The sequence below is a fragment of the Phodopus roborovskii genome, unplaced genomic scaffold (assembly GCF_943737965.1).
Source record: "Phodopus roborovskii unplaced genomic scaffold, PHOROB, whole genome shotgun sequence".
Lineage (NCBI taxonomy): Eukaryota > Metazoa > Chordata > Mammalia > Rodentia > Cricetidae > Phodopus > Phodopus roborovskii.
In genome coordinates, this window is record NW_026126410.1 from 703960 (window position 1) to 728971 (window position 25012).

The window sequence follows — 25012 nt, forward strand, 5'->3', positions numbered from 1 at the left end:
AAAGAAAGAAACCACTCAAAACCAAGTAAGAATGATACATTGCCCTTTAAAGAGAGAATTTTAAGATTTTATTTCTAACACTTTCAAACCTAGCTGACTGCTATGCCAGAGGGTCTGCCCATCAGTTCTTTTATGCCCAGCTCATGGGGTTTTCACTTTAAACTTGGATGCTGGCTCAGTGGTTAAGAGGCTGTTTTCTCAGGGTCCGGGTTCAGTCCCCAGCACACACACTGACTCACAACCGTCTATAACTAGAGTTCCAGGGAGCCCAGTGCTTTCTTCTGCTTCCTTGGGGACCAAGCATACATATGGTGCAGCGAAAACAGCCATAAATACATGATTCCAGAAGAGATGTCCCATACATGTTTCAAGGGACACCAGTGTTTTAGAACACGTGCTCAGCCTACAGCAGGTCATTTATTAAGGTGCTGATAGATGGGGGATTTTAAGGTGAAAATAAATTTAAGAAATCAATTCTAAATAATACATGGCAAAAATATATTAAGGCATCATAGAAAAATGGACACAGATTCATAAGAGAAATACAAATAACCTAAAAAGAACACAACTTCATTATTAAACCCAAATGGGAAGTGGCTGGTGATGATTTCAAGATGACTGTCAGGAGGTCTGGCAAACTTAGTGGCAGGTGCTGCCAACATCTGTATCTCAGTTCCTAGGGTTCCATGGAGCAATTTGGAAATAGCTAGTAATGAAAATGTTTCTGCTACTTCAGGGAAGAAACCTATCTCCATGCACTACAGTGACTTAGAAAACAAAGTGAGCACACACACAACTATAAACAATGGAAGATTTACGCTAAGACATTGCATCCATTTGGCCAAATTATGTGTGAAGCTTTTCTTTTTTCCCTTTTTACTTTTCTTGCAGATAATTTTTGTGTATGTTTGTGTGCCACATGTATGCAGGAGGTTGTGGAGGTCAGGAAAGGACACTGGATCCCTTGGAACTGGAGTTGCAGTGGGTTGTGAGTCACCCTGTGGGCGCTGGGGACAACCCGATTATTCTACAAGAGCACTTGAGTGCTCTTAATCATGAACCATCCAGCCCAACCCACTTTTGCTTTTTATGTATTTTCTATTTTTTTTAAAACACTAAATGTGAATCATTTGGATTAATGTTGGTTTGGCAAGCAAATAATATCCAAAACAAAATTGGGTATTCCCTTTGACAGTTCTACTTATAGAAATCCAACCTACAGAACTGTTCGTTAAACAGATTAAGACAAGCATTTTGGTTTACTCTATAAAGCAAAATGTAAGAAACTACTTATATGCCTGGGACTATACACTTGGTTGATTATACATTTTATTACCTAGCAGTAATGTGAGGCCTTGTGGAAAAATTAACGTATTCCAAAGTGAACACAAGTGCCTCACATTGTGTTTAAAAGCTATTTAGAGAGGAAACTGTTCAAAGTTCACTTATGATATGTACGAAAGCTCAAGGCCAGGAGCTACACTCACCTCTTTCAAAAGAAACAGGAGACTTACTTCAGCAGGCAATGGAAAACCTGGATGGAAAAGATAAAATATTTTTAGGTGGCTATCTAATTTTCACTTTGTGGTAAACATAAAATAATAACTCACAGTTAGATTTGAAGTTTTGTGCTTTACATACAGGGTCATGGCACTTTTGATACCAAACTTCATTCTTCAGATCAACCAGAATCCTTTATGTATAAAGAAAAAGAAGCATTAATACCCATACTGCATAGAAAATAAAATTCAAATGTATGCCATTTGCCAGAGATGTGCCTACAACCTCAAAGATGGAGAAAAAGTAAAGAGCTAAAAGGTGAAAATAAACATGCCTAATCAAAAGAAAACCAGTTGCTAAGAAACACGGGCTGAGAAGGAGGATCCATGGGGAAGTGCTTGTCTTGCATGCACAAGGCTGAGTTCAAACCTCAGAACCCACATGAAAACAAAGGAGGCTAGGGTGCTGGCTCAGTGGGGAAAGTGCTTGTTGCCCAAGGATGAAGACCTGAGTCCAGATTCCAGGAACCCACATAAAAACCAGGGGCACATCTGTAACCCTAGTGTGGGGATGGGCAACCTGGGAAGGGGGACTCAGGAAGATCCCAGGAGCTTGCCAGCCAACCAGCCTAGCCAAAATGAGCTCCAGGCTGAGCTTAGAGGAAGACTTGATATTAATCTCTAGTTTGCACATGTACCTGCATGGATGAGGGCACTTGCATACATATCTGTATGCACAAACAGTAAACAATACACACACATTTTGTAAAAGGCCACAGGTGGTGGCATACTCTTGTGATCCCAGTGGTGGATGTGGAAACAAGCAGATCTTTTGGGACTCACTGAACAGCCAGTTTTGTCTAATTGGTGAGCTCTAGGCTAGTAAGGGACACTCTTAAATTTTTTTTTTTTTGTCTTCTGATATCCACACATGTACACTTAATATGCATGTGCCCACATCAATATATACACTATACAAATGTACTTCTCTTCTGAGCAGGAAAAAAAAAAGTGACATGTTACTCTGTTACTCATGTTACTCTAGGAAGATCCAGAAGTTTTCAAGTTATAGCCACCAAAATAATATAACTTCAAAACACAAGCAAGAATGGAGAGCATGCAGGGTGTGGTGGTGCACACCTTTAATCCCAACACTCAGAGACAGAGTCAGGCAGATCTCTGAGTTCAAGGCCAGCCTGGTCTACAAAGCAAGTTCCAGGACAGCCAGGTCTACACAGAGAAACTCTGTTTCAAAAAACAAGCAAAAACCAAGAGGGACAGTACTGTAAGGATGACAAATCTACTCAGATAAGTACAGACAGTGAATGTGGAGACAAACAACAGGGTGTCTACATCTCGTTTCCTACCAAGGCTCAGGGACTATTGTAGAAGAGGAGGCAGGAACAGTGTAAGAAAGAGCTAGAGGTCAAAACACTATGTCTTCTGGACATAAAGGGGTCATTACATCACAGCAGGTGTGGTTGTCTGCATAAAACGTGCACAAGGTCAAGCTAGTAAATATTCAATCATGGAGTGGGAAGGGTTCACCAGTCCCTGCCCCTAGATGAGAGGTGTGGACAGTTGATGGCTTCTGGAGGAGGGAAGAGTCAGTTTTAAGGGTATAGCTCTTGCTAGTTCAAGCAGATGATCCTAAGTCAGAAATAAATGGGAAGGTAGGAAGGTGGGGGTTGATCTGGAAGGATTTGGGGAAGTAATTGCTATGAATATGATTGATTAAAATACATTGTGTATTGTGTAAGGATGGACTCACATATGAACTCACACATCCTGAGGCAGAATGCACAGTATGTACTAGATTTTTTTCCATATGTATATTATGGCTTCTACTTTAGTGGGTTTTTAAAAAGTTTTTATTTAGTATGTATACAGCATTCTGCCTGCATATGCACCTGCCCACCAGCAGAGGGCACAATATCTCATTATAGATGGTTGAGAGCTATTATGTGGTTGCTGGGAATTGAACTCCAGACCTCTGGAAGAGCAGCCAACATCTGAGCCATTTCTCCAACCCTCATTTAGTGTTTTTTATGGGATTCCTGGGTGTGCAAACAAATGGTTCTTTGCATTCTACATCTGTTTCTTGTGCATTTTCTTGGCCTGTCTTCCTTCTGTAAGTTTGTTTTGTCCTATTCCAGTATGTTTTGTTTTTTTTTTTTTTCTCCTCTTATCATTATCCCTTAGAAGCCTATTTGTTTTCCAGTGAGAGACAGAAAGGGGGTCAATCTGGAAGGGAGGGAGGTGGGGAGAAACTGGGAGAAGTAGAAGGAGGGAAGACCACAATCAGGATATATTATGAGAGGAGAAAAAAAAAATCTATTGTCAATACACATTTATCTGTAAAAAGAAAAAATATACAATGTATGAACTCAGACTTTTAAAGAAATTGATAAAATCTACAAAGTAGCCACCAAAAAAAAAAAAAAAAAATCAGTAAGGTGCAGAAGGTATGAATAAAACAATATTGATGCAGTTAACAAACTTATTCTAATAGGCACATATGAAGTAACTCTCTGTAATCATGTGCAAGCCATTAATAAAGGCTGACTGCAGGCTAGCTATACTCCAAGCATCCTCAAATTTGAAAGTTTATTTTGAGGGCTGGAGAGATGACTTAGTATGAAGAGGGCCCAGCTCAGTTGGTAGCGCTCTCATCAGCTGGCCCACAATTTTCTTAACTCCTTCTGTCCTCCACATGCATAGGGCAAACACTCGTACACATAAAATAAAAAGGGATACATGTTAAATGACTTAGTTTATATAGAACACATTCTCTAACCACAAGGGAAATTTTGCAAATGAGATTAATTTAGAAATAAAGACATTTCTAAATAACCAACAGCTTTAGTAGCTATAATGGAAATTTAAAATGTGTAGGCTTGAGTACCACCAAAAACACATTATTACGTGAAAAGCAGCTAATGTGGTCTTCGGGGTATTTAGTTTTTACACCTTACATTGCAAAAGAAGAATGATTAGTGACACCATGGAAATGAACAATAAAATACAAGAATTAGTAAAAAGTAAAAACTAAAAAACAAAACAAAAAAAAAAAAAAAAAAAACTAGTAAGGCCGAAATTCAAGACTAATTCAATTACTGCAATATTGATTAAAATTTTACAGTAACCACTGAGTCATCTCTCCAGTCCCCAAACATAGTTTTGACTGCTTCTGAAAACTGGATTAATCTAGTATACCAAGAATAACATAGAATCAGGCTATCCAACATGTTTTTCAGCAAAATCTTCATTGTCCTTTCCTCATGTCTAGCATAAACAAAATTATACAAGAGTCCCAGCTTGGACACTAACTATACAACACAACAAAATTTCTCATGACTAGCAACTTCCCCTTTATTCCTAGTCTCGCCAAATCTTCATACAACTTAAAATGCTGGGTCTGGTTTTACTTTGTGCTTTGCTTCTCTTTTTGTCCAGGAAAGTTACTAAAACAGGGCCTGGTATACAAAGCCAGCATTCTTAATGGACAGACACAGGTTCCCCCACACTTTGTCTAGAACAAGGATACCTCAGACTTAACCTCACCTTAACCTCAGAGTTCACACTAACTGAAGAATTTCCTCCTCACTCACATCTGCCCAATTTCACTTCTGTCAGGTGTCAAGGACCAATGGCAGGAAGGAAGAAAAGGCAATCTGTCCATCAGTACCATCTGCCCCCAGTCTCCTGCCACATTCTTTCTATCATCTTTTTAAGCTGCTACTGTAAGGGTTATTATCAAACAAAGTAAAGTAAAGCTGATCTGTGCTAGAAGTAATCTAACAACTAATAAATTCATTTAACATAAAATATTGACCAAATAAGGATATAAATTTATACATTATAAATGATTTTACATTGTCAATATTGATTTGAAATTATAAGTATTTTAAATACATGTTAAAGGCATACAAGTATTAATAAACAATATTACTTACATAATATTATTACTTTTGTGGGCTCTTCCAATGTTTTCACACCAGCGATATTTACAAATATCATAAACCAGTAATTCTTCTGGGAAAAAGTAGTTCCAACGCCGAATTCCTGAAATGTAAAGTGTGCTGCTCAAGGAACCATTGCTCTGTCATGTGAGAGTTAATAAAAAGTGTACCAGACTTTACCTCCTTTAATGCCATGTTTATTCACCAAAGAAAGAACAAATTGGTCAACTTCAGGGTACGGTGAGCACTGGGACCCTTCAAGGGACTCCACTGCAATGGAGAGAAGCGTTTACAAATGAAAATAGTTACATGCTGAAAAAACCAGTGACCAAATGATTATTTTGTATAACTAAAGACCCCTCCATCCCCCCCCACCCCACCCCCACTCCCCGCTTTTGCAACCTGCCTTCTGCTATGCTACAAGGAAACAGTTAAGACAAAAACTTCGACTGGGTCAAATGCTGGCTGGTTTTTATAAAAGGCCTGTTTTCTTCACTCAGACAAAGGGAAAGGTAGACCCTCAGCCCAGAAGTGGCACGGGCCTACCGGCTAAGCCTAGGTGCAGCTGGCCCGACTCCTACTTCAGCCTTGATGTTTTGCTGTTAAACACAAATGGTGCTACAGGACTTTAGCAGGCAGACACTGAGGCCACTGGGAGGTCTCAAAGATTCAGGACAGAAACAGACCTCCCTGTCATCTTGTCTGGGCACAGAGGAAACATGAACATCAAAACTACAAAAATGCCAAACACTGCCTCTATCCTGGCTAATACAAGCAACTGTAGTGCTTTATCAGTTACAGTGGTGTAAGTCTCCTTCCAAGCTGCCTCCTCCTAGGTAAGATTTAGTAAGATAACCAATGGAATTTACTCTCCCTCCAGTAAAAAATAAGCCCAAGCTTACTTGTATACATCCTAGAGTCACAAAAGCCAGGTTCAAGCCTTACTGAGTTTCCCCAAGAATTTCCATCACCTCAGGGAAGAGGAAATCATACACTTAATTTGTTTTTTCTGGGTCTCTCACTGGAGGGCACTACCAACTGTATTTTGTATCTAAGAATCTACTGTCATAACTTAGAATGATCACAAATTCATTTGGGCTTATTAACATAAAAATCTAGTTATTTTTTAAAATAAAGTCAGAATTTCATTTAAAATAGTTATATGTTAACTGGAGTAATTTTGAAAAATATTTCAGTGTAGAAATGAGAAAAATTCCTAGACAATGTGTCTATAAATATATCTTTTTTTATTTTTTTTAAACAGCAGAGTGCCTTCATTTTTTTTTTTTTAAGATTTATTTATTGATTATGTATACACTGTTCTGCCTGTATATATGCCTGCAAGCCAGAGGAGGGCACCAGATGGTTGTGAGCTGCCATGTGGTTGCTGGGAATTGAACTCAGGACTCTGAAAGAACAGCCAGTGCTCTTAACCACTGAGCCATCTCTTCGGCCCCTCTATAAATATATATTAAAACAATCAGAAGAAATAAACACAGGAAAATGTTGCCCATGTTTTAAATAGGCTTATAATCATTAACATATGTGTGCATGTGTGTTGTTGTTGTTATAGCAACAGGGGATCTATTGAACCCAGGGGAAGTGCTCTATCACTAAGCTACATCCCTGATCCCATACTTATAATTTTAGGACCTACTTTTTCTCCTATCATCATCAATGGCTGTCTTTCACATTTTATAAGCCTTATAAATCTAAACTTTGTAGTTATGGAGTATGTTATCCAATTCTGTTGTATATTTAGATTGTCTGGAGTTTTTCACTATTATAATGAATATTATAATGAATGTGAATAAAAGTATTTATTTGAAATTTTACATGAGAAACTGTAGAAACTTTAAAAAAAAAAAAAAAAAAAAAAACCCTGCATGGGGTCAAGACCAGGCTGGAGAAACCCACAGAGACAGCTGACCTGAACAAGGGGGAGCTCATGGACTCCAGTCTAATAGCTGGGAAACCAGCATAGGACTGACGCAGACCCCTGAATGTGGGTGTCAGTTAGGAGGGCTGGGCAGTCTAAGGGACCTCTGGTAGTGGATCAGTATTTATCCCTAGTATAAGAATGGAATTTGGGAGCCCATTCCACATAGAAGGATACTCCCTCAGTCTAGACATGAAGGGAAGCCTAGGCCCTGCTCCAAATGATATCATAGACTTTGAAGATCCCCATGGAAGTCCTCACCCTCCCTGGGGAGTAGAAAGGGTATAGGCTGGAGTTTGGTTGGGATGATAGAGGAGGATGGGAGGGTGAGGGAGCTGGGATTGACATATAAAAACAACCTTGTTTCAAATTTAAATAAAAGAAAAAACAAAAACAAAAAACCCTGCATGTTCTTCCGTACAGGAATGGTCAAAATATGATAAAGTCATATGTGAAACACTTTTGTAGGAGTGCAAGGTTAAACAGGAATTTGATGGCAAATACTTTTTACCTGCTGAGCCATCTCATCAAGCCACTTGTCTTTGTGTATGGACAAAGGGTAAAAACAGGGATGGAGGGATTGCTTAGTGGTTACTTCTGACCCCCAAAGGCCCCAGATATGTGACGTGGTCCACAAAGATGCAGGCAAAACATCCATCACGAAAAATACTTTTTTAAAAAAATGGGGTGAGAGATCATATAGTGACATTTTGATGTGCTTGTTTTATGTAAACTGTATTACTTATATAGTCTTTAAATCACAGAATGAAAATCAGGTATTTTAATTAATAAACATCTATAAAATTTTTTATAGTATGTCCAACCTGGTTAGAAATCTAGAAGAATTAGTTTTAAAATGATCAGTAGATACAAGTACTTACAATTTAAGATTTTTAAAGCAAAATAGATTTGAGATTCCCTAAGTTTTAATGTGAAATTGTTTGCTTAAAGTTACCTGAAGTGCCTGTGCTGTTAAAATACTCTGCCCGCTTTCTTTTAGCTTGAGATGTGTCACATGTGAGAATTCGTAAAGTGTCTGAAAATCTAAAACAAATGTGTAAAACAAATAAAGTAACATTATGTTAGAATTTAAGTAACATGAGGGGGGGAGGGGGGATCCTTGTTGCTTCATTTTCATGGCCCAAGGTGCCAGTCTTACCTCATAATTATGATTATGGCAATTAAGAAAACAATTTCCTGGAGGCTGGAGAGATGGCTCCTCTTCCAAGGAAGCAGGGTTCAATTCCCAGCACCCACGTGACAGCTCACAGCTGTCTCTAACTTCAGCTCTAAGGTTTCTGACACCCTCACACAGACAGACATATAGGCAAAACACCAATGAACATAAAACACAATAGGACATAGAAACATAAAAAAGAAATTTCCTTAACATTCCTTTGGGGATTGTTTAAAATAATTCCTTTACAGAGTCATACAATGATTCTAGGGTAAGTGAAATAAATGATTGAAAGTATAATTCTACTGCCAAACACACAGCCCTTTGAACGTTCCGTTAGGATTTGAAAAGCTATGAACAGTGGAAGAGAAGGAAAGGGGAGTGAAAGTTCGGGGGGGGGGGGGGGAGAGGACCTTCCACTCTGCAGGAGAAGGGCCTGGCATTCATGTGGCCATGCAAAGGGCAGCAAAGGGGTCTTAGGAGGAGAACTGCTTGCTTCTGAGAGACTGCACTAAAACCACACAGGACTCAGGCCAGCAGCACAGCTGAGTGACTTCCCTAAGTGCAGACGCTGCCCCTCCAGTGAATGCCGGCCACAGTTGCGAACATGTAATCTGTATGTTCTAAGCTTAATTCAACAACTCTGAAAGGTCATTATTCCCACTTTAAACGTCTTCATCTTGGGCCAGTGCTGGTGGTGCACACCTTTAATCTCAGCACCTGGCAGGCAGAAGCAGGTGGATCTCTGAGTTCAAGGCCAGCCTGGTCTACAAATGGGTTCCAGTACTAAGAGTCTTTGTATCTTTCTTTTGAGAAATATTAAAGGAACACGAACAAGTAGAGATAGATGATGAAGGGGAGTATATCTTCCCACTACACATAACTTTTCCTAGAGAAACATGCCTTTAACGTTTATTCCTTTTTTGTTTGTTTTGAGACAGGTTTTCTCTCTATAGCACTGACTGTCCTGGAATTTGCTCTGTAGACCAGGCTCCCTTTGATCTCAGAGATCTGTTTGCCTCTGTCTCCTGAGAACTAGAATTAAAGGCATGAGCTTAATAGTTCTTAAAATTAATTTCTATAGAATTTTTTCTTATAAAGTTTCAGGGAGATACAGATGGATTTCTGTGAATTTGAAGACATCTTGGTTTATATAGTGAATTCCAGGCCCACCAGATTACACAGTGAGTCTCTGTCTTAAAAAAAAAAAAAAAAAAAAAAAAAAAAAAAAACCAAAGGGGAGGGGGAATCAAATCCCCAAACCAAAAACTTTTGAGGAAGGTAAAGGGCAAAAACAATATAGTAAGTTAATATGGTTTAGTCTAATTATTAACTACTTTTGTTTGTTTTATGGTTTTGCCTGTGTTTGTTGTTTGGGGGGGGGCAGGGTGATAAAGAATTACCACATGATCTCATGAAGTCTGGCTGGCCTTGAACTTACTATGTAACCAATGACGATCTTTAACTCCTTGTTGTTGCATGTCCAGCTCCCAAGTGAGAGAATTACAGATAGGTCTGGGTACTAACCACATTCTGCACTAACAAATTTGCCATCCACAGAAACCTAATGTGTAACAACAAGCCTGGCAATGAAGTATGCCACTGTAGTACAAAGCTTAGAGCAGTAAATACTTCACTTACAATTGGTAGGAAACTATTAACTTGGCAAATATTTGTGATATGATGTTGAGTAGACAAAAAAGAAAAAAGAAAAAAACCCACATGGCATAACCATATGAGCAACGATCCCAATTAAAACACATTTTCTGGGGTTTGGTGCAGTGGATCAAATACAGGGCTTTGAGTACTGCAGCCAAGTGCTATACTGATGTGCTATACCCAAGGCAAGAAATAGTTTTCTATTAGGGAACTATGTAAGTTCTAAATGTGTATGTGTATATGTGGAAAGAAATTGAGACAGTAGTAATTATCCTTTCAAACTCAATGCGTGTATCATTATTTTCTAATTTATAAAGTGATAATTTCAAAATAACAGGAACTTTAGAATACATTAACTATAATAAAAAGATATAAAGAGGAAATTGAATTGTTAGACATATTTCTTGATATTATTTTTTCAGATATAGAGAAAGGAGACTTTTAAAAACTCCTTTTCTTAAGGTAGACTCAATTCTTACAATTCACATGTAGCAATATACAATGCTATTTACATGAATACATGACAATTAACTCTGCTCTACAGACCTGACATTGCTCACCAGGGAAGACAGGAAATACTGATTTTCCTTAGAAATATCTTTTGACTGGTTTGGCATAAATCTGTTATCTTCAGCAACCTCCAAAGCCACACATTTCCCTATCTTTGATGATCGATACAGTCGAAAGTTTCTGTTTCTTGTATAAACACCTACAACAAAAATTAATTTTGAAAATGAATGCATGTTTCCATGATTAGTTTTATGGTCAGCAAATATTATTTTTCTGCAGAACTGCTTGAAAAGACCATGTTCCCACATACAAAATTAAAGCAGTATATGAATTAAGATAAGGCCCCACGCAGACAGCTAAGTGATTCCAGAGCACTCTTCAAAGGAGAGTAAACAGAAGAGCGAGACAAAGTACCAGAAAGAAAGTCTGTGACTGAGAGCTGCCAAAGAACTGTGGCAGAAAACCCCAGAGAAAGGGAGACACCTAGAAAAACCGGAGTCTCTACAACAAACCTAATGAAAGCTGTGTAAGATTTCTATCCAGAAAATTACACAACATGGCAAGAAATGAGAGAATACTAAATAAATAGGGAACCGGTCGTGTATCAGTGTTAGCCCAAGAAACGACAGCCAGAATAAACAATAGAACAGACCAGAGTCCGAAATACGTGCAGACTCTGGATTGGTGGAAAAGGGTCCTGCTGAGCAGTAGGGAATGACAGACCTTTCTAACAAATGTGCTGAGATAACTGGATACTACACAAAAAAAGGATGAATCTCAAACCTCTCACTCAACAAGCGAAAGTCCACTCCAGGTGGATTGCAGAACCTAAGGATAGCCCAAGCAGGCATGGGCTTGCCTTTTACAAAGGACACATACAGTGCAGACAACAGTGCCCATGTTACTCACCTAAATCTACAAAAAGACACTTTTCTCCTATGTTATTCTTCACAACTAAAAATGAAAGATCAGGGTTGTATTGCTCAGGCAAGCCTGGCTTCTCCCAGGCCTCCAAAATCTCTTGTTTTAATGGTACATCAGAAAAACAGGAAGCTTCGTGGTCCATTACCTCTGGAATCTTATCATCATCTTCCTTGGTAGTTAAGTGAAGAGCAGGTTGCAAAATTTTTCTCACAAAATTACCTAAGAAGAAAGAGTTTTAAGATTACAAAGTAATCTTATTTTTGGTAGACTGTAACTATGCCTAGATGTGTATCTACAAACAACAACTTTATGCACTAACGCTACCCCCCCCAGTTATTGCTGTAAACTGTAATCTCCTCTGCCAAATCCTTTAATTTGTGTAAACCTTTTATTTTTTTCAGATCCCATTGGCAATGGGAGGGTGTCAGTTGTAAACACACCATTTAGATGTTGCTGGTACGGACCAGAGGCTAACGTGCTGCCAGCAGAAATGTCTATTTCACTACTACAGATCAGAATGATTTCTAGTCAGTGATCAAAGGATGAGGCATTCATATGAGGACACCAATGCAGAGACAGGGACAGCACAGAGAGCCTGCCACACACTCCTGGAGTTAGCAAGTTGGCAAAGTCTGATAAGTACATCCTGTCCTTCAGCTGCTACGACATGCCCCAAGAACTCTCACTTTGAGAGTCCCAAGGCTGTTTCCAACCATACATCTCCCTCACATTGGTCACAAGATAAACTGTGGCCTTAGAACTAATATATGGAATTAAAGCAATTCATATATTTTGTACTTCAACATCTGCCCTAAGACTGCTCTATTTGCACTGTGGAAAATTAGTGAGACAACTGAACTTCTTCAAATTCACGTGTGCTATTTACACCACAAAAAACAGGCATTAATTCAACTAATGAGTTGTTTTTTATATAGTACTGTATACATGAAATAACGTAAGAAAAACTTCTCCAGAATTGCAAATTGGGGCTTATCACTTTATATGTCAAAAAAAAAAAAAAAAGCTTGAATCTTTACGTCATAACACACACATGCTTTATATTCAAAATCTTTCTCTAAACAAGACTTCCCTGTGCAAAGAAACAAATACAATTTCTGTTTGGTTTGCTTTTTTTGAGGCAGGGTCTTGCTAAGCAGTCCAGGATGCCCTTGAACTTGGGATCATCCTGCCTCAGCCTCCCTAATTCTTGGACTGCCGGCCTGTGTCACAATGACTAATACATTGCTAGCATCTTAAAAGAAACTGGAACTGGATATGGAGGCACATGCATGTTATCCCAGCTCAAAGCAAACAGTCAGGAGACAGTGTGAGGCCAGTTAGGGCTATATAGCAAGACACAAAATAAACAAAACAACTGCAGAGATGGTTCAGCAGTTGAGAGTGTTTCTCGCTGGTCCAGAGGACCAGAATTCAGTTCTCAGCACCCATGTCAGGCAGCTCACAACTGTTGCCAACTCCAGCGTCTGGAGATCTGACACTTTCTTCCAGTCTCAAGGGCTCCTGGTACTCACAGATTCAAAGACATACACACTAAAAATAAAGAAGCATTAGAACATTAAAATGAAAGCAAAAGCATTTGATTCTTGCAGTAAAACAAAGATGTGGTTATTGTTGGAATGGAAAAGAGCAGGTTAACAGTGGTTAATGAGATACAATGTATCTGATGACTATGACACAACATAAACATAAATTGGCAGAGATGACTTTCCTGGAAACTTCAAATTCCATCTACCTGGCCCAGATAATAAGAGCAGGGAGAACTAGATGCAAAAATGGTCTCATGGGCAGTACTAGGCAGCTAGGCCTTTGGACCTTGGCAGGGAGCTAACATGGCAGGAGTATGATGGCACTCAGCCAGCTTGAGTATTAGCGCTCTGGCTCCCAGTGCACACTCTGCTGTGCCCTTCTCTGATCTGTGGCGGTGAAGTGCACAGTCTAGATAAAGTTCTCTAATCTCTTCCATTTGGCCCAGTTCCTCTTTCTGTAAGGCTAGTAACAGGAACCTGTAAGTGTCATAAAGAGGAACACAAGGAAGGGGAAAGTACGGGGGTTTGGGGGGGTGAGGTGGACTGGCTTGTACTCCCTGAATGACATTCTGGCTGAATGAAGAGACAGCCTTGGATGACAGCCTGTTTGTCACATCTGACAGTGCTCTCACTGTGGCAGTAAAGGCTCTCTTACTGTCATGTGTATGGTGCAGCTCTACCCCAACCTCAGAGATAATGTGATCTGTGATCTGCTTCCAGAAGTCATCTGCAGCAGAGGCTGCTCGATATTAGCAGCTACCTCTTCTCTCTAGCTAGACTCTCAACACACAGCCGTACTCAGCAGTCACAGAGCAGACTGAGGAGTAAGCAGGAAGCAAAGAGAGTTCCCCGGGACTGTTTCCAGACTCTGCTGTTAATATTCTAAATATTATTATTAGCAATATTAACATATGCAAGTGAACAACAGTCCCTGCCACTGAGAAACTTTAAGTGTGAAGTGTTTGCAGCATCAACCTGAGGCCCTGAATTCACATTCCCAGAAACTACTAAAAACATGAAAAGGCCAAGCATGGCTATGCCATCTGTAACTTTGGTGCTGGGGAGTAGAAACAGGCAGATCCCGGGAGCTTGCTGGCCAGCCAGCCTTGCTGTAATGGCAATCTTCAGGTTAAGAAGGGGTCCTATCTTAGAGCAATAATGTGGGAAAGTGGTTGAGGAAAATATCCTCAAGTCACCTCTAGCCTCTTTATGTGCCCACAGGGTGAGTGCACCTGCACACACATGTGGACGTATGTATACCCACATCCATACACGTGCTTGTGCATACTACATAGACTAGAGATAAGAAAACGGGAAATCCCCCTACAAAGTGGTAAATGGTAAATGATTTCACAGTTATCACTGGATGCCGCAACCCAGAACACTAGCTTTTTGTTTGTTTTTTGAGGTTTCTCTGTATTGTTCTGAAGCCTGTCCTGGAACTCGCTCTAGACCAGGCTGGCCTCGAATTCACAGAGATTCACCTGCCTCTGCCTCCCGAGTGCTGGGATTAAAGGCGTGTGCCACCAACGCCTGGTGAACCCTAGCTTTTTAAATCTTAGCGTTGGAGTGATAGAACAGTTTCTGACAGCCTGAGATATTAAAGTCTTGACAGACCACCTGAACTGGAGTGCAGATAGCAGGAACAAAGGTAAGAAGGCCCAAGCTTCGGGGGGAACTAAGTTACAGAGTAGAGGGAAGAGGTTCGAGCACAGTGGCTCTCACTGTACAAGTGGGTGCAGTTTCCCCTGATGGCAAAGAATGACCCTGAAGAGTTTCAGGTGTATGTGCTATCTATAGTCACACCACTCTAGCTAGCTGACCAAATAATCAGGTGAAGACCTACTGAGGATGAAGACCATACCACGTACACTGGACAGCGGTAAGTGACAACACTCACTGACAGGTTAGGGAAGGGAGAGAGCTTGGGAAGGACATGTTGAGTCGAAATGTCTGAGTGGAAATATTGGTGGGACGTTGTTGCAGGGATCTGGTGTTCAGGACAATCTGGACTAAAACAAAGATCCTAGTCATCTATGTGGATGATAACTGAAGCCACAATAGTGGGTGATCAGGAACTGTGTGACAGAGTGAATAGAGGTTCAAGCTTCATTCAGCCTGCAAGTTACCGACACCTAAGGGATGAGCAGAACAGTCAGAGGCTGAGCCAACTGACATGGGGAGGTAAGGACCACTCTAGCTTGCTGTGACCCAATACAGCTCTAATCCAACTAACTTAGTGCCAGTCCTTTAGTGACTATGTTCATACCAATTATTCTAGGTGGCCGTGAAGTTACAAGATATATTGTAGCTCTGAAATGGGTTGCCTGTTACAAGAACATTAGCCAACACTCTTTAAACTTAAGGCTACTATTGCTTTGATGAACGTTAGGGCTTCTGGTTCTCTTTAAACCTGAGGTTTTAGGTGTTCCCACTTGGCCTATTTGCACATCCTTTGGACTGACTTCACTTCATACCTCAGGGTTCATTTGTCCTAGGGCAAACACTCTGCTTACACTCACAGGTGTGCACCAGACGTCATTGCAGTTTTAAAGTTCTTCCTGGGACAATAAACCCTTCTTGATATGACCAAGGGCCCAAGCCCCCAAGCTAAGGATAATTTAAGGCTGAAGTAAAGGTCAGAAATGCAGATATTAGACATCACAGATAAACCCACGCCTGACTTATCAGACAACTGAAAAGGAATCCTGTTGGAACAGAAACCTATATCAGGACATGCAAGATCTCAGTGTATACGGTAAGAGGCACTAATGCCACTGATAACCTGAGCAGGTTAAACTACCAGGAATAGAACTGGTCAAGAACTAAGGACAATCATGAAAACCCACTTCATCTTTTTAGAACAGATAAGCCACCATAAAGATAGGAAATACCTAGAAAATCTGAAGAAGAGAAGGAAAATATAAGGTTTTAATACCATTGGGGTCTTTTAAAAGATACTCACCAACATGAATGTTATTTTTGAACGCCACATCATGGAGCTGAAATATTAGATGTCGACTAAATTTTTCTTCAGTGCTGGAATCCAAGTTGATAACATCCTCAGCTGAGCAGTGTACACTGTATAACTCCTCAAGTGCTTTACAAACAAGCTAAGAATACAAGCACATGTAAATAATTTACAATTTCAGTTTTAGATTTCTCTATCAGCAATCTAAATACCTTGCTACAAATTGGATGACTTATTGGAACATTTACATAGCAATTTATTTATAAGTTTAAACACATCACTTATGATATGTTTATGTCAATAATTTATAGGCAGGGCTGGAGAGATGGCTCAGGGGCTAAGAGCACAGCTTGCTCTCCCAGAGGTCATGGTTTCTCAAATGCAGCTCAGAACCATGTGTTACTCCACTCTAGGAGTTCCCATATCCTCTTCTGTCTTTTGGGTACCGTGGCATGCATTTGATATACAAACATACAAGCAGACAAAACATCCATAGATATAAAATTCTAAAAATAATTTTTAAAAATTTCTCTTAGGGTTGGAGAGATAGCTCAGTAGTTAAAAGCACTTGCTACTCTTTCAGAGAACCCAAGTTTGATTCAAAGCACAAGCACAGTAGCTCACAACCATATGTAACCCCAGTTCCAGGGAATCCAATTCCCTCTTCTAATCTCTGTATGTAGGTACCAGGATCATATATGTGCACAGATATACATGTAGGCAAAAGCACCCAAACACATTTAAAAAAAATAAAAATTCATATGCTTTCAGGGCTGAAGAGACTCTTAAAGGTCAAACAACTTATATACTAATTTCTAAAACTATAATAAAAAGCTCCCTGTTAAATATTTCCTAATACTAGATGTCTTAGGGTTTCTGTTATGATAAAACATTATGACCAAAACCAACTCAGGGAGGAAAGGGTTAATGCCATCTCATAGCCTGTGGTACATCATCCAGGGAAGTCAGGACAGGAATTGATGCAGAGGTCATGCGGAAAGGCTGCTACTGGCTTATTCCTCATGGCTTGCTCAGCATACTTTCTTATACCATCCTGAACCACCTACCCACAGGTGGCAATGCCCCACAGTAAGCTGGGCCCATCTACGTCAATCATTAAAACAAGAAAATGGCCCACAGGTCAATTTGGAGAGGCTATCTTTTCAGTTGAGGTTCTTTCTTCCCAAATGACTCTGGCTCATGTCCAGCTGACAAAACACAAGCCAGCATAGTAGCTAAAAGTTATAGTCTCTGGTTCTAGTCCTTTTATAACTTGAATTATTAGAGAATTTCTCATTCCTATTGAAACTACATCTACCTGAAAGCACGTGGCTTAGGAGACCAAGACTTGGATTTAGAAAGTGCTAACTGTGAGTTTTGGCCCTACTCTTACTGATCTTAGTGCTGTGATCAAACCTAACCCTGGCATTCCTCAGCTGTGAGATAGAAATAATAAATGTTACCTGACTTTTGGAGTTATGGCAAGGAGAAAAAGAGATTAAGGAGTTAGCACAGTGCCTCGCACATTTTCCTGATATAGAGTAGTTCTTCAATGGTTATATAGATGTGATATAAAGAATTAAGAGGGAAAAAATTAAACCCTGAGATGACCTTTTCATGTGTTTATTAAATGTGTCACATAGGAATTTTATTCTCTGTTTATTACATTAAGTATATTTCTACTTTCTAATACATTGTTGCACTTTATTTTTAAAATAGTAGCAATATGTTTAAGTAGCAATGAAAATCTCTTAATTTAGTTCTTTGTAACCCATCCATGTAAGAAATTCTACATCACACTGTTGAACTAGGTTACATAACCAGAAAAGAGCCAATACTGATGGATTATAACAAAGTCAAAAACTAAGCCATCTACAATGAAATAAGGCATTTAAGTTTACTGGTGTCCAGTGGCTATTGTAAGACTAATACCACTTGTTTGTCTTGGAGAAGCAAGGAAGACTTTACCTATGTTTATTTTACTTCAAAGTTGGGAGAAAGTATTTATTTACAAATATTTTTCATGTAAACTTAAAGTCAAATATGCAAAAATTCTAATGAAATTAGCAAACTTCTTTTAGCAAGAACATTTGAACTTAGATATATTTTCAACTTACAAAATTACTTTTCAAAAATTATCATATGATTAACATTTAAAACATACTCTGAGACCAAATGGTCACTGCAATTTTCATACAATTTATGCAAAACAATCTTAAGTTTTTAAAAACAGATGTCAATGTATAAGACCATATAATTCTTTTTTACTGACACAGTAAATAAAAAAAAAAATAACCATTAGCACTATATTCTTCTTAGATGAAAACAAACATAACTACTTATATTCTAGGTTTGGCCAGTCTCTATCTATAGAATCCAAGTACATTCTGGTCTCTGAGTCTTAATTTTTTTCACCTATTAAGGCACTGATACAATTTCCAAAATCCGTATCAGTTCAAAAATCCTGATACTACTTTTAGCCAAAATTTTCCTGAATTTCATCTCAATGTCCAATTTTAACAGTGAAATTTGCTTTACTTACCTTTTGCCACAGGTTAAGTACACTGGAAGTCAAAGAATTGTCACTTTCATTTATATCAACTTTTTAAATTAGATATATAATTTTAAAACTACAGGCATTAACTGAGTTTTTATTTTGTTTCATTATTTATGCACAGAAACTGCCAAAGAATAGCAAGAAAAAGTAGGAGAAATATGGAACCTACGGGTGACATCCAGCAGAGTGAGTCAGTGATTAACGGAAGTAGAAGAACTTACCTCTATGAGTAATGCAACCATCTTTTTCCCATCAGCTCCTGGATTGGCCAATTTGTTAAATTCCAAATCAAAATAAAGCTTGCACACAGCATTCTCAGGAATAACTTCGTAGCAATGCAAGAGGGTTTTTCTAAATTGAATAATCCATGATTACTAGATTTGTATCACATGTGTAAATAGTGAACGCCTTTACAAACTGAGCCACCTCACCAGCCCATGAATGACTTTGACAAGAGTAAATAAGAACAGGTACTGATTCAAAATGCAAACACATAAAGTTCGGAAGACTATATATATATATATATATACATACATACATACATACATACATATATATGTCTGTAGTTAAGTTAAAACTGATTAAGGATCAGAGTTCAGTTCCCAGCACCCATGTCAGGTGCCTTATAACTACCTGTAACTCTAGCTCCAGCGAGTCTGACATCTTCTTACGGCCTCCTCAGCACCTGCAAACATGTAGTACTCACACATACTCAGAAATAAAAATAAAATAAATAAATTTTAAAAAGGAGAAGTCATATAGTAGCTGCGTGTAGCAGATAGTAGCTGTGGGTACTGCCACATACATTCTGACAGCACTACCTTTACAGTCCAAGATGAGATTTAGTTTCAATAAAACACTATCTGTCATCAGGGTTTGGGAAGGGGCTGTCTGTGGGCGCCATGTTGGGCCACGAAGGTGGCAAAAAGAAGCCCCTGAAACAGCCCAAGAAGCAGGCCAAGGAGATGGACGAGGAAGACAAGGCTTTCAAGCAGAAGCAAAAAGAGGAGCAGAAGAAACTCGAGGAGCTAAAAGCCAAGGCCGTGGGGAAGGGACCCCTGGCCACAGGTGGAATTAAGAAATCTGGCAAAAAATAAGCTGTTCCTCATATCTGAGATGATGGTGACACTCTTCCATTCCTATTTAAACATCGGATTCCCTGCCATAACATCTTTGCCACCTACAGCTAGAATGAAGTGTTATCTTGGAGCCTGTTGTACATTGTAATAAACTTTTGTAAAAATAAAATGAGTAATACAATGGCTCATTGTCTCTAGTGTTCAGCAATTCCTACCTCAGCTGTGAATTTAAAGTAAACCCAGTCTGGGATCCTACCAGAGCCTGCTGTTTCCTCTTTGTTTTCTGTATCACTCTGAATTAAACCAGCTCATTAAAAGGCAAAAAAAAAAAAAAAAAAAAAAAAAACACTATCTGTCACATTGTATCAAGATCCACTATGGGACAGGTATGGTGGCGCATACCTTAAGTCCCAGCATGTGGGAGGGAGGCTGAGGCAGGTAGACCACGGAGTTTGAGGCCAGCTTGGTCTATACAGTGAGTACTTGGAAAGCCAGGGCTACACAGAGAAACCCTGTCCCAAAAAAACTAAAAAACCAAAACCAAAATAAACAAAAACCTCCATTCACCTCTGACTAGCATCCATATATACAAGCATAACTAAACCTAGTTTTATAACTGAAGCTACTTAAATAACATCATAATGAAAGTATTTTTTAAGTCATATTGATTTACTCCCCTTTTCATAGGTAAGTATTATGAAATAGAATGTGTGATGTGGGAGTGTGAGCCAAGTAAACCCTTTCCTCTCTCTTCCACTTGCATTTTGGTCATGGTGTTTCACCACACCAATAGTAACCCTAAGGCAAGTAACTAATCACGTGGCCCAGAACTGAGTATCAGTTCAGCATGAATTAATTTCAACAAAAATGGAAACCCAACTTTAGTCTATATCTTTGGTTGTGAGCCCAGCCTTTAACAGCTGAGCCATCTTTCCAGCCCAGACCCAACTTTAGTTTAATGTGCTGCTCTGCTACTTACCGGGACTTATAATAAAACCAAAGTTGAGCATAGGACGTTACAAGGTAAATACGCTGTCCATCTCCTGCTTTGCACTCCAAAGCAAATACATGAACATTCTATATAAAATTTAAAATAATTAACAAAAAATTTACAACATGCAAATCTAAGTTCAACTGTAAGTAATAAAAATAATAAATGTTTAAAGATTTTGTCATTCAATGCGGCAAAATTTCAAATATGAACAATTAACTTAAAAATAAGACAGTCACCACACCCATGCTATCTCAAGTATATATATGTATGTATATGTATATATATGTGTGTATATATATATATATGTATGTTTTCCTTTCAGATTTATTTATTTCATTTGTGTATTTGATCTGCAAGTATGTATGTATGTATAGCATATGTGTGCCTGGTACCCAGAAAGGTCAGAAGAGGGCACTGGATTCCCCAGAACTGGAGATATGGATGATTGTAAGGCATCATGCAGATGCTGGGAATCAAACCTGAGTCTTCTGTGACAGATACAAGAGCTATTAACCCCTGAGCCATCTCTCCAGCCCCTAAAAACTGTTTTTAAAATATTTATTTTTTGGCTGGAGATATGGCTCAATGGCTAAAAGCACTGACTGATCTTTCCAGAGAATATAGGTTCAATTCCTGGCACTCACATGCAGCCCAGAACTGTCTGTACCTCCAGTCCCAGGAGGTCTAACTTCCATCTAGATGGAAGTAGCTGGTGAGCCTATTTTCATAAATGAGAAATCATATAAAAGACTCTGTTTCTCCACTCTATTAAAACTCTTTGGAGCTAGGGTTGTGGCTCAATGATGTAGCCCTTGCCTAGCATACGTGAGGACCTGCGTTCAAGTCCTGGAATAGAAAAAAAAGTCTTTCTGAAATAAACTTTTCACTGGTAACTGGCAAGCACATCCTTATTTAGTTTTGAAAAGAGCATGTTCAAAGGACTCTCAGCACCTTAATTCTTGATTCCTGAATTAGTTTACACAAAATGAGTAAGGTTTTTCTAATGTCCTCTATTTTGTTTGAATCCAAATAAGCATCTTGTAACTCAGAAAATAAGGTATTTCTCTCCAATATGAAGTACTTTGTATTTTTACATAGAACCAATGACCAGAATCACAGTATGGACTTATTTAAACATTTGTATTTTATTTATTTGTGTGTGGAGTGCTTGGGTGGGGCGGTGCACTTGACAGGGCATGCATGTGGAGCTGGTCAGTTCTCTCCTATCATGTGGTCTCAGGAATCCATTCAGGTCATCAGGCTTTGCAGGAGGTGCCTTCACCCACTGAGCCATTATATCCAAATTACATCCTATATATGCATCTTATCTTTTCATTTATTTATCTTTATACACCATGAAAGTGCAACTAGCAAATAATAGGCAATATATTGTCTACTGCTTAATTTATTTTAGTTTTGCTTTTGACTTCCTCAGTCTTTTTAAGGCTGGCACACATTAAGCACTTCCACTCACTTCCTTAATGTGTTGGGAATATGCTCATCTTCCTCCCGGCATATTTCATTTCAATGTTGTTACACATTCCACATTTTTAAAAACAACTGGGACAAGACATGCCATTCTTTTGGCTAAGAGATAGCTCAGTGGTTAAGAGCACTGTCTATATCTGCAGAGGACCCAGGTCCTGTTCTTAGCACCCACATGCTGTCTCACAGGCACCAGTAACTCCAGTTCCAGAGGATCTGACCCCCTCTTCCAAACTCCATGAACACTGCATGATATGACATTTATACACATAAAACTAAAAAATAGCATTCTTTTTCATTACTAAAATAAGTGATTAATGAATTCAAAGGGATATTTTTATAAGTCATGTGGTATCAAGATCACTGTTCTGTTTTCTTGGTAAAGTATCTGATTTGAAATGATAGCAAATAATTGTTTTCTTTTTGGTTTTTCAAGACAGGGTTTCTCTGAAGCTTTCGAGGCTGTCCTGGAACTCATTCTGTAGCCTAGGCTGGTCTCACACTCACAGAGATCTGACTGTCTCTGCCTCCTGAAGTGCTGGGATTAAAGGTGTGTACCACCAACACCTGGCCAAAAAAAAATTTTTTAAACCTTAAGTGTTACTTAAAATTTCTTAAAAAATAAAGCAATCACCTCTTTACAGCTTTTAACAAAATCAAAAGCTTGATTCTGACGATAAAATAGCTTCCAAACGGAGGGTGGTTCTTCTGGCTTGGACAGTCTTGGTCTATACACAGAGGACAATGGCTTCCTCTCATAGTGAGATGCTCGATCTTCTATTTGCTTCAAGGTTGCTTCCCATTTCCTCATCATTGGTTCAGAAGTAGAGAGAATAAATCCAACCTCAGAAGCTTTTCTGTCAATTCCTACTAAACAAACAAGAATAAACCCAACCTCAGAAGCCTTTCTATCAATTACTACTAAATAAACAAAAATGTTAATTTCTTTGTTTAGAATACATTCTGCCTGGTATAATCTCAGATCTGGTTCCCTAACATATATGTACTCATTTGCTTTACATTTTTTTTCTTTGCACAAAGTCTTACCATAGAACAGGAGTAGAGCTGGCCATCACAGATCCTTAGAGCCTACCTCTTCCCTCTACTAGTCTTGTAACCATGGAGAATTTAATGAAACTCCACAAAATCTTGGTTTAATCAATTGCAAAACTGGAATCAATAGAATCTTGAATGATCTATGCTGTACCTTGAGGCTAACTGTGATAAGAAAAATGTCTTATGAATTATAAAATCTGTGTGTGAATGCTTTCAGTACCATTATAACTTTCATCACAGCCAACCTCTTGCTTAGCTGGTGCTTACTATTTTGGACCCTGCTCTTGCAAGCACACTAAACTTAGCTTTCTGTTCTCCCAATACAACAGAGGGATGGCAATTCTGCTCTAAGCATAGCTTCATTTGTATGTCATTATAAAATCTATATTTTGCTACTTCTCCAGCAGGAGATGCCATCAAAGCTCAATCACACACTGACTCTGGGCTTGGCTGTGTGACTTGATTGAGCCAAGGTCACACTGACAAATGTAAAACCAGGTGCTTCTGTATCAGACTTGGCTACCTTATTCTCCTGCCCTGAGACCACATCGTCATAAATCTAGCAAGGGGAAGGGGACCATCGTTCTTCTACATAACTCCACATCAGAGGGTGAGGGCCACATGAACAAGGTATCCCAGCTGAAGCTAATCAGATAAGAGTTAGGACATTTCAGATCATACAACATTAAAACTGAATGAATTCAGGGAAGAATGCAGAACTGCCTAGCTTTAACCCAAAACCCACTTTAAAAAAAAAAATTGTTGGATTTTTTTTTTTTGAACTAGTAAGTTTCATGCTGGTTTTTTACACAAGATTAGATAAATTGAGATTCTTTGTCAATAACATCTGTACTATTATTTACTCATACTGAAAACAAATATATTAGTTTTTAAGTGAAACAGCAAAATATACTGAAACATTTAGGGGCAAATTATTATTTACCTATGGCAATGCCTTTGTCTCCAATTTTAGCAGAAATCTTTGCAGTGACACAATCCCATTAGCAAATGACATAGCTCCTAAAAAGAAATACAAAATTGTCCTTAAGAAATTGAGAAGATTCCCCAAATTCAGTTTAATTTGATTCATATGTAGATAAAAATCTGTTATATTTCAAAAAACCTAATTGATTTTATTCTGTGCAACTTAATATTGTCCTCAAAACAACAATGCAATCATATCTGAATCATAGATTCAAAAAAAAAGCTAAGAATGGCAATATACATGTTCATATTTAGTGAAACTAAAATCTCTCTCTCTCTCTCTCTCTCACACACACACACACACACACACACACACACACACTAAACAACCTGGTATGACTGTGGGAATATGCTCTTCATGAAAGTCTTGGAGCTGAAAAACCCGCTGAAGATTCACTGCTGAAGAAACAACAGAGGGAGAGAAAGCATCTACTATGTCCCTGAATTGTTCTCACAGCTAGACATGTATGACAGCTGGAGCATCAGAGAACAACTGGGGCTTGAACTATTTGAGGGTTGAATGACAAAAACAAAGAAAATGGAGAAGGAGACAACATCTGGCCTTCTGGTTTGGGACTATCATATTCCCCATCCTGACCCTCTGGGAGAATATGACCCCATATTAGAAATACTTTCAATTCCTGATGTGGGAAGAGTACTATTGTTCTT

The 25012-nt window shown here is 38.8% G+C and overlaps 1 protein-coding gene across 5 annotated transcripts in view; it reads right to left on the minus strand.

Annotated features, from left to right (window-relative positions):
• Positions 1-25012, minus strand: part of Primpol (primase and DNA directed polymerase) — a 29536-nt gene that overhangs the window by 1170 nt on the left and 3354 nt on the right. Inside the window, exons 3-14 of one of the 5 annotated variants that reach the window (XM_051182376.1) lie at positions 24303-24379; positions 22938-23173; positions 20804-20901; positions 18967-19096; positions 16183-16330; positions 11656-11889; positions 10783-10945; positions 8356-8444; positions 5642-5731; positions 5456-5564; positions 1611-1693; positions 1488-1534 (exon numbers count right to left, since the gene is read on the minus strand). In XM_051182376.1, the coding sequence (XP_051038333.1) occupies positions 1488-1534; positions 1611-1693; positions 5456-5564; positions 5642-5731; positions 8356-8444; positions 10783-10945; positions 11656-11889; positions 16183-16330; positions 18967-19096; positions 20804-20901; positions 22938-23117 (1371 nt within the window). In that variant the 5' untranslated portion in view covers positions 23118-23173; positions 24303-24379. Of the gene's footprint in view, positions 1-1487; positions 1535-1610; positions 1694-5455; positions 5565-5641; positions 5732-8355; positions 8445-10782; positions 10946-11655; positions 11890-16182; positions 16331-18966; positions 19097-20803; positions 20902-22937; positions 23174-23198; positions 23228-24302; positions 24380-25012 lie in introns of those variants that run through there. The other 4 variants (XM_051182377.1, XM_051182380.1, XM_051182378.1 and 1 more) reach the window with 4 other exon arrangements.